General features: G+C 46.2%; 1 protein-coding gene across 1 annotated transcript in view; it reads right to left on the reverse strand.

The window, feature by feature from the left end:
• myo15aa (myosin XVAa) overlaps nt 1–10863 on the reverse strand; it is a gene marked incomplete at its 3' end in the record, with an annotated part of 119225 nt that overhangs the window by 1698 nt on the left and 106664 nt on the right. Inside the window, exons 56-62 of the mRNA XM_083649301.1 lie at nt 7331–7458; nt 7102–7196; nt 6456–6533; nt 5189–5285; nt 3043–3203; nt 2485–2618; nt 955–1088 (exon numbers count right to left, since the gene is read on the reverse strand). Coding sequence (XP_083505427.1) covers nt 955–1088; nt 2485–2618; nt 3043–3203; nt 5189–5285; nt 6456–6533; nt 7102–7196; nt 7331–7458 — 827 coding nt within the window. The remainder of the gene's footprint in view (nt 1–954; nt 1089–2484; nt 2619–3042; nt 3204–5188; nt 5286–6455; nt 6534–7101; nt 7197–7330; nt 7459–10863) is intronic.

Here is a 10863-nt window from a genome sequence, read left to right on the forward strand (position 1 = left end):
CCACTCGCGTAGCACGACAACACGCTGAATCCCACTCGATTTGGGGGTGGAACACACCAGGATTGGCCAATGCCAAAGCCAGTCCCCAGAATTGTCAAATCAAATCATCGACATGCTACTGTATGACCCGCCTCTCAACCTGTCATCTCAGACAAGTTATGTTTTCAGTCTGAAGCGGACTCCGACCCACGCGCCACCACGGGTTCAGTTCGACTTTAAGCAAGTGAACAACATTGGTTATGGTCAGGGTAATGGTTTGGGTTAGGGTTATGGTTAGGGTAACAGGTTGGGTTAGGGTTATGGTCAGGGTAATGGTTTGGGTTAGGGTTATGGTTAGGGTAACAGGTTGGGTTAGGGTTATGGTCAGGGTAATGGTTTGGGTTAGGGTTATGGTCAGGGTAACAGGTTGGGTTAGGGTTATGGTCAGGGTAATGATTTGGGTTCGGGTTAAAGAACAAAAATGTTAAATGTGACTTCCGGTAGAAATGTAGACGGGTTGCAAACTCCAGTCTCCGCAGGCAAATATTTTTGCCTTCCGCCACCCCGACCCCAAACGCCCTTACGTTTGACCGTGCTATCTCCATAGCAGACTGTGGTTATTTAGCACAGTCTAGATGCTATCTCCATAGCAGACTGTGGTTATTTAGCACAGTCTAGAGGACTAGGCATTGACATACTGAACACGTTTCTATAAATGTTGATATGCAAAGTATTCAGACTTCAGAAACGTTCAATATTCCAGTTTGCAGGAATGTAACATGCCAACATTTTATTCTGATGACTCATGCAGGCTTAATGAATAATGAAGGACCTCTATGACAGCTACTGCTATACATTCTGTGAGTGTGCTTCACACACACACACACACACACACACACACACACACACACGCACACATACACACACACATACGCACATACGCACGCACGCACACTAAAGGAGCAGAGGTCTTACCTAGGAACTGTGCACGGGCCTGGTGTGGGTTGAGGGGCTGTACCTGCTGCATGTGATGAGTGGTCATATCCAGCCAGTGCTGGGAACCCTGTTTGCCATAGAACGGAGGGGGGACACACTCCTGCACCTCGCGGCTACACACACACACACACACACACACACACACACACACACACACACACACACACACACACACACAGAAATCAGCGCGCATACACTCAGAGGCAACATACATACATGTGCATAATTGCTTGTGTTTATTACATAAATAAGTGGCAGTGTGTTTGCATATTTGTATGCATGCAGCTTGTCCTACATACTGTATGTGTATGCATGTGTGTGTGTCTATAGGCGTTTTGGGACCGGAGGAACTTTTTCATAGTTCTAAGAACAGTTGGAGGAACTTTTTATTGTGTCATTGTGTCTGCACCGCAGGGACTGTGTCCGCACTGCAGGAACTGGGAACGATCGTAGTTGCTGTTTTGAGGGATTTTTTAGCACCTCCTTCAGGGTAGGTGCTCTCCCAGCACAAGAGGAACCTTGAGTCACGTAAGTGAACGATGATTGGTCCAGACGTGTACGTTGATTGGTTTTCTCGGAATGCCCTGAGGCGGTATCATCACTAATGTTAACTTGCTATTTTTTTAGCAGCTAATTGTTGTCAAGTAGTAATGCCCTGTGAACTCTCACTTGCTTTTCTTAGTTAGCTTGCTAACCGTCAGCTGGCTTACGTCACTTCAGTGTTCCTATTGGCAGTGCGAATAAAAACTGAAAAAAAACCTTGAAGGTACTGTATGTAGCATCACCGACGCCATGCGCACGGACACTTTTTTGTCAATATTCTATCAACATTCTGTTTTAACTGCTGCTACAAATGATCTTTTCCTTACCAGAGTTGGAAAAATGACCTTATTGCTGGTGGAAAAAACTGTGAGCTGAAATCCCCAAATCCGGACACTCCTGTCTGAACACATATGCTGCTAGTTCTTCTTCTGTGGTACCGTTGCCCAAGCTACTTTCTCTTATCAAAGGCACTTTCATGAGGTATTTGGACCCTTTTATCATGCACATATTAATATGAAACAGACAGATATCCGTCAGATATCTGCAAATAAAAGCAACTTGCGACAGCTGACAATTAACCTCTTGAATAGCCCCACTCGCGTCCCCCAACTAGCTGTCCGGGTTTGGGGATATGCGTCCGTGCATGGCGTCGTGGTTCCATTAGTTCTCAGGGAACAGTTCCTCTCAGGTCCCCAGAAGTGTTTAGGGTTAGGGTTAAAATGTAACCAGAGTGACGCAACGTAAGCCATTGGATTTGTGTGTGTGAGTGTGTGTGTGTGTATGTGTGTGTGTGTGTGTGTGTGTGTGTGTGTGTGTGTGAGAGAGTGTGTGTGTGTGTGTGTGTGTGTGTGTGTGTGTGTGTGTGTGTGTGTGTGTGTGAGTGAGTGTGTGTGTGTGTGTGTGTGTGTGTGTGTCTGTGTGTGTGTGTGTGTGTGTGTGTGTGAGTGAGTGTGTGTGTGTGTTTACAGGGTAGGCAGGTAGAGGGTGTCCTTGGCACGGTGCTGTAGGGCAGCCAGCCTGGCGACCTGCTGCAGATGCTGTTCACTGGGCTTCCCCTGAGGAACCACACTCATCAAGGCCTTCAGGTAGTCTGGCAACACCTGGGGCAGAGGGACAGAGACAGTGAGGCCCTACTCTGCCTCTGATTGGCTTACCCTGATATTCTTACCCTAACCCCAACCAATCGTCACCCCTGATGCCGAAACCAAACCAATCACTACTCCACATGCCTAAACCCAACCCAATCAGTGGCAGAGTAGAGCGGGTCTTGTATGGAAAATGAGTGGGATCGATAATAACGCAACAGTGAGTGAGACAGCCAGAGACAGAGAGAGAAAGGGGCAAGGCAACGGTTTATTCATTACATGTATTTCCCTAGATTTCTTAAAAAAATGGTGAACAGACATTTTAAGCCCTGATTTAAACGACTGTAAAGTGAAGGTTGATCTCAGATGTTCTGGAGAGAGAGAGAGACAGACAGGCAGACAGACAGACAGACAGACAGACAGATAGGCAGACAGACACCTGGTTATAGTGCATGGTGACATAGAGTTGGTTGTCCATCTTGAGAGCCAGGCTCCAGATGACTCTCCTGAACCACAGACTATAGTTGGCGTCCACTGGCTCCGCCTCCGTGGCGATGTCCAGGATGTACTCCCGTTTGTTGAGCGGACGCACGTTCTGACCTACACAGACACACAAACACACACAGAGACACAGACAGACAGACACACACACACACACACACACACACACACAGAGAGACACAGAGTCGACCAGTTATTCATTTCAGAATCAAGGGTTCCCACTAGGGGTGTCACGGTACATGTATTCGTCCCGTGAAATTTACGGTACGACCCTCACGGTACCTCGTTTCACGGTACATGAAACGACACGACGAATACGTCAAATCCAGAAGCACCTAAAAGCTGTTTGAACGCCATTGAATTGAATTGAATTAAACGCCACAGAAGAAGACACACCAAAACAACACAAGGGCCATAGAAATCCGCGTTCACAGAATGGGACGTTTTGTGGCAATAAGCTGTTTTGCAAATTCTGTCAACATCAAGCCAACGAGGTAAGCTTGCCAATGTAACGTTACGTAGCCGCGACAAAGTCCTTTATAGTTGCGCGTTGCGGCTAAACGTTACATAACACTGACAAGGCTGTTAACTTGTAAACAAGCAACATACATCGCGTGGGATGAGTGATGCGGTCAAGCAGACATCTGCGGATGCAGACAGGCAAGCTGCGGTGAGGAAGAGGCGATGACTCCTTGTCATGTTCCAATAATCCATTAGATGACCGAACGTAATCATATTATGCTAAACAAAACTCACATCCAATAACGTTAAGGCGCTGACAGGGTTCTTTCCCGTACTTACTGGGAAAGTGAAACCCACCCCGTTGTCTGTCAGACAGTGGGGGTATCTTTCAACAGGGGTAAAGAAGTTTTTCTTCTTCTGCCGTTTTATTCTTCTTCTGAACATGTAGGTATTTTGACGTTGACTAAAGAAACACTGCCGCCTAGTGGCCGCTTTTAGATAGGATTCCAAATTAGTGCTTACATCAAACGCAAATGCTACATAAAACAAATACAACAGGGGGAGGGGTTGGTGGGAGTATTAGGCTACTCCACACATGCGCTCTGTTTACAAACTTGTGTACAATAAAGATTTAAAGTGGGGGGAAATGCCTTTGCCCTGTCAAACAGCTGGAATACAGACATCTGAGAGGGAGGCGCACCCCACACTTTGAAAATCACTGGTCTGGAGTAAAACCTTTTTGTGTGGATTGCCTAGATCTTATTAAATAGTGGACATTTATTCATTCCCACATATTAGACACTATTTCTGATGGTAAAAATAGCGTAAAAGCAGAATTCAGACATATTCAAAGGGAAAAAAACAGAATTTGGGATTTGTTGCTTTTTTCCCCCATTTTCGTACCGTGCCGTATTCGTACCGAACCGTGACCCCAAAACCGAGGTACGTACCGAACCGTGACTTTTGTGTACCGTGACACCCCTAGTTCCCACACCTTCTTAAACATCAAATTCAAGGCCTTTCCAGGCCCAATTCCCTCAGATTCAAGGACCGAACACAGCACAGTTTGAGACACAGATCAAGGTTAATTACTGTTACTGCTTGCTTGCCACGGTTTAAACTGCATCGTTCAACTTCAAATCACTCAGGCACACACATGACCGTCGCACCTTTTCGAGGCAGGTGAAACAAGGAGGCGCACGCAGAAGGATTCTCCTGCTGTGGAAGTCCTCTTTACCCCCATCGCCCCAAATCCTGGATACGTGAGGTCATGTCATTTTTAAATTTAGAAAAAAATAAAGTTCTCCATAAGAGGTTCCGTTGAACGATTTGACTCCTATTAGCAACCATTAATTAATTATTTTGATCAGCTGCCTGCCAGTGACGTTTCACAGTAGTGATATCCTATGGGTCTCTGTGCGATGTGGGAGTATCTTGCTGCCTGTCCGTCACCAAGCCTCAACCAGCCTCTCTATAAGATGTATAGGGAATCATAAGCAGTACTATTAACAGCATTGGTAATGTTTGTTTTTTATTATTATTATTTATATATTTTTTGCTGTTGTTTCTGTTTTGTTTGTTTTTTTCTCTTATTTTCTTGTCTTTTGAAACTCCCTTCTCACCTCTGTGTGTGACCACAAAGATGGCGTATTCATCCATGGCCTCCGTCCTGTGCAGGTCCATCTCGTAGCAAAGCTCCTCGATGGCATCCAGCGCCACCTGAAACAAACACATCCGTTCACCATCAGCATGCGGAGCTACAGATCATCCAGCGCCACCTGAAACAAACACATCCGTTCACCGTCAGCATGCGGAGCCACAGATCATCACTCACCTATTTTCAGTTCAAGTGTATCAATGAGGGGAAACAAGGTAGAAATAGTTGACTCACCTCTGTATTTACCACTACTACAACACTGTTTATATGCTTTTCTAACTGAACATTGGTATTAGCAGTGGTAGATTTTAATTCTTATATAATGCAGGGTATTTTAATGAATAATAAAAACATAAAATAAAAAAACATTTTACTACTACAATGAACCTAACCCAGTCCCACTGTTTCAGTTTTTTTCTCTTAAAGGTCCCAATTCGTGCAGCTGTAACCTCTTAAAAACGTGTGTCTCTGGTCCATAAAACATGATTCTGGATTAATCTGTCGAAAATATAGCAACCCCGTTTGTTGTGACGGAGTTCTCACTTCCTCATCTCGTCGCTTCCCAAGAATGGCCTGTTTCTATAATATATTCAGAACTAACAGTTCCCATTGGCCGCTGAGGGAGAGCCCGCCCCAGGCTCCCAGCGGCCAATCAGATTAGCGTCTGTGGACCAGCACGCTAGGTTGCGAGTTATCGTTAACTTAACGGTACTACGCTAAAGAGGACATCTCAAAATGCCTAGACTTACCGAATGCACCTCTGCAGTTGCTGGATCACGTACAGTTGGCGTCGCTCCAGCTAGAAGTGTTAATTTTGTGGCTATAGACTAAATGGTGCAGGTAGCTTGTGTGAGAGAGACCCGCGCAGTATGCATGAGGAAGCTAGTGACGTCCCAATTCCCCTCTGGGCAAACGAAGCGTTTGGGGGTGTGGCTTGGAGGAGACTGCAGGGGGACGCTGGATAGGGACAAATCCAACTGTGGCAGTTCTGAGCGTGTGACCACTCATTACAGGGAGGGCTGACAGCAGTATACAGTATATGCATTTACAAGTAAAAACAGCTTTTGCACGGAATGGGACCTTTAAAAATAATGAAAAGAACCGATAAGAGTACCGTTAAAGTACTGGATCGATAAGCAGTACCGATAAGAGTAGTAGTATCGTTAATTCCTTAACGATACCCATCCCTACTTGTGAATTAGGACTATACAAATCAACTTGACTTGACTCACAGAGCAGGTCTTGATTTTCAGGTGCCTCTCGATCCCACCCGGCAGCAGGAACAGCTGTCTCTTGGAGCTCCGCCCAGCCTGCACACCAATCAAGAGAGAGGGGAGTGAGACACGCCCAGCCTGCACACCAATCAGAGAACAGGACGGGCACCCTCCCGGTCCAGTCATGTGACGGGCTACCTAGCGGCATAGAGTTAACATTACAGTGTGACTAACGAACAAACGAATGGACTGAGAGCGATCTATAGCGCCCCCTTTGGTGGTGGACAATAACTGTTACACTAAAGCCCAATGTCCACCGGCTGCAGTACGGCCCCCGCTACGGCTGCCGGAAGAGACTGACTCCCAGGTAATAGATGGCGAACGCATGCAGATCGGCAAAAATACGCACCTGTTGCGTTTTTGCCGGATCTGCATGTATATTACCGGAGCGATGTCTGCAAAAGTGTTTACAGTTTTGGGATATATGGCAAAATATATGGCAAAATAAATCCGCACTGAATTTCGGTGAAGTGCCCCTTTAAACGAGCGTGCCCACATGACCTGAGTCAGGAAGATTGACTGTTTGAACGAGAGGCTGGAAAGAGCATTGAGTGGTTGAAGGACCGACTCAGAAGAACACTGATTGGCTGAATGAGAGACTAACCAACATAGCTTTTAGCTCCATGCTGTTTGGGTATTCCACACGTCCGCCATATTGGAACGTCCTCCGCAGGTTCTGCTCACATGCCTTTGCGATGCCTGTCAATCAACAAGAGCAGCAGCCAATCAACACGCGGATCACTGACAGTAAGAATCAGATTGATGTTGATGAACATGTATGGTTGGATGGAGGGATGGATGGATGGACAGACAGCCAGTTAAACACTGTTTACCTGCAAACTGTGCTTGGGTGTTAGAGGCGTCCTGCAGGAACTTCAACACGAAGGGCTTCATGACATCAGAGCAGCGATGGAAAGCTGTCAGGATGTACAGGAGCCTCCAACCTCGCTGACAACTATCACTACACAGTACACACACACACACACAGACACACACACACACACACACACACACACACACGCACACACGCATGCACACACACACCAGTACAACAAATTAAATTAAAGCATCCCTATGGACTGCTATGAACACTTTATTACAAACTCTGTGACATCATGCAAGCTGCTCGCCATAACTTGACTGGTGCAGTACTCAGTACTAGTAGTAGCACGTTAAGTTTATTGTTGTTATTTAGGAGGAGTACTGGATGTAACTAAGCTTCCATCAGTGTCCATCAGTCTGACAACTGATGGATATTTCAGGGTTTGCGGACGGCGTAGAGCGGATGTCCACACCAAGACTTTCCGCTTCTGCGCGCCGCGGTCCTTGTTTACAGTGTGACTGACGCGAGGATGGAGTTGGAGTTGATTGACTGACCTGACTGACTTTTCGTAGATGTTTTTAGGTCCGGACGATAAACCAGTCTCTATCAAACAGATATCTGCATGTGAGACGTTGTCAGACTGTAAACAACGCCGGAAGCGCACGTCTTGGTGCGTATACGTCTGCTCTACACCCTAACCCCCAAATATCAGCCTTCTGTTCCAGAGTCTATTAAGTCATCAGACTGATAGACTCTGGTGCCCAGATTGCTCGTTTCTAACCCAACCAACACATGCTTCTAAATGGCAGTAGAGAATACGTCAATTTCACATCGGATAATGTGCAGGAGTCTTAATGTGCAGGAGTCTTAATGTGCAGGAGTCTTAATGTGCAGGAGTCTTAATGTGCAGGAGTCTTAATGTGCAGGAGTCTTAATGTGCTGGGGCCGGTTGCACCAACTGGGCTTAAGCCTTCTTCTCACTAAGACCGGGCGTAAATATTACGCCTAGTCCAGAGCAGGCGTAAGGTGCAGTCATGGGTGCAGTATAGACGGTTTTCACCTGTGTGTTGCGCAATAGCTACAACCCCTCAGCACTCTGGCTGTATTCAGACCCGAGTTATACACTGGAAACCGGAGTACGTTATAAATGTTATATTATAAATATAGTCACGTTATAAACAACTAACCACCGCTGGGCGTCCGTATGGAAACAGTGTTACTCGAAATGGTTAAAAGTTAAATCAATTTGGTCATTCAGTGGTGTTTTACTGCCATGTAAAGTAACTGACGTTAGCCGCTAGCATTAGCCACATTAGCCGACTACCCATCAGCGGAGCGTCATTTGACGTCAGCACCAGGGGCGGACTGGGATCCTAATTCAGGCCGGGCATTAGATACCAAGCAGGCCAGGCCGATACGGGCCGACACGCGTGGCGGCGTCCGAAGGGCCCCGGCGAAAAATTTGGGCCGTTTGAAGCCCAATTTGGGCCGTTTGAAGCCCAATTTGGGCCATTTGAAGCCAGATTTGGGCCGTTTGAAGCCCAATTTGGGTCGTTTGTAGCCAGATTTGGGCCGAGTCCAATTTTACAATGAGATGCACCCACTTTAACCCTGAATAAAGTAATAAAACCACTAGTAAACCAGTAGGCGGCGCCTGGCCTGCTGTTCAGTGAGTGGCCTGACTGCGAGCACAAAAAAAAAAAAAAAAAGATTTCAGGCCAGGCCAGGCCAGGCCACCGGGCATTTGCCCGACGTGCCCGATTATGCAGTCCGCGCCTGGTCAGCACACTCTTCCAAACAGGTTGCGTGCCACATTCCAATAGGCATTCCCGTGCTTTCACATGGACGCGCATCGCTATGACCGGCGTAGTTAAGACCAGACACCACCCTGTCGGTGCAACAGCCGTAAGTCCACTCTAAAGACTGGTCTTAACTAAGACCGACGTAGGAGTTACAACCAGGCAAAGTTAAGACCAGTTGGTGCAACCGGGGAGTCTTAACACATTGAGTGCCAAGGACGTCTGTGGACGTCCTAAAAAAAAGTAACGAGAAGTGCCAAGGACGTCTGTGGACGTCCTAAAATCATAATTCATATTATTCCATAATTCTGCTGTTTAAGGTCGTACCCAGCCAGTGAGCATGAATCCCTTCAAGGGATCACACGGCGCCACCTTAAACATCTACACGGGAGCTGCGCCACCCACCTCAGATCCTTTACTTTGTGCAGGAGAAAGCAGAGAAAGCCGTGATCAAAGCGAAACCGATGCATGCTGCAGCCAGAGCCATATAGATTGCTCTGTCTGCAGCTGACAGTTGGCTTCGATCCGCGCCCACAACTGAGCTCTTCTGCTTCTGTCTATCTGTCTGCACAGGCCCGGTTCTACGGGGGTGCAAAAGCATGCATTGCACCCTTATTTTAATTGTCTGCATGCTCAGTTGAAAAGTAAAATTTTTTTTTTTTTTTTTTTTTTTTTTTTTTTTTTTTTTTTTTTTTTTTTTAAATAAATGTTACAGCTGCACACTTACTGTTTAAACTTGAATTATCGTTGTTGTTTTTCTTTGTTCTTTGATGTGATTTTATGGCTTTTTGGCACCTATATGTAACCTTTTAAGGTTGAGATAATTGTATTATCATTATATGGTCCAAATATTTCAGTAAAGCACTTGAAACACTTGAAATATTCTTGCTTGGGTGGTATCATTCTACTTGAAATGATGGTCAAATGCATTATTTTTAGTAAAATAACATGTCAAATTTTTCGGGCGGCCGGCCTTTGGCCGGCCACCCGAGTGGGCCCGGCCTTCGGCCGGGCATCTGCACCCCTTCCTATCTTGGATGCACCCTTAGTCATCTGGTTCTGGAACCGGCCCTGTGTCTGCATATAGTTTCTCCACACGATTCAATGCCAGAAAGGCAGCACCCGAAGCCGAACGGCCAAACCTTTTCCTTCAGTCCCGTTTGCCATTTCTTTGTTGCGCTGGGATCCGTCCGGGGCAAAAACGAGGCTGCGAAAACAGACTGTGTGCGTGTGGGGAGGAGCCCGCAGCTCAGGGGTGGAGAGGGGGGTGGGGCACGCAGGCTGCACAGAACTATACCATGTCACTACATCAGAAAATAGTAGCTAGAGTCAGTGAATGTGCTTGAAATTAGAGTGCAAAAAGTATTCATAAAAGTGACTTTATCTTGAAAAGTAAAAAAAGACAGCAGAAAACCCTTGAAAGTGCTCTTCTTTCAGAGGCTGTCATTTCATAATGGAACTGTCTAGAAACAAAATTTCTTCTTTGAAAGAAGCAGGAGTGTCCAATGTTTCATTAGAGTCCAGCCCTGTTCATATAGCCCTAATAGAAAAAATTCTATAGCTGTTTTCAACTGAATGGAAGTGAATCTGGCACAGGCTCCAGACAATTTTACTGAAGCGCTGTGGCACTCAATGTGTTAATGTGCAGGAGTCTTCATGTTTAGGAGTCTTAATGTGCAGGAGTCTTCATGTGTAGGAGTCTTAATGTGCAGGAGTCTTCATGTGTAGGAGTCTTAATGTGCAG

The sequence above is a fragment of the Poromitra crassiceps genome (genome assembly GCF_964638095.1).
Source record: "Poromitra crassiceps genome assembly, chromosome: 13".
In the NCBI taxonomy this organism is placed as follows: domain Eukaryota; kingdom Metazoa; phylum Chordata; class Actinopteri; order Beryciformes; family Melamphaidae; genus Poromitra; species Poromitra crassiceps.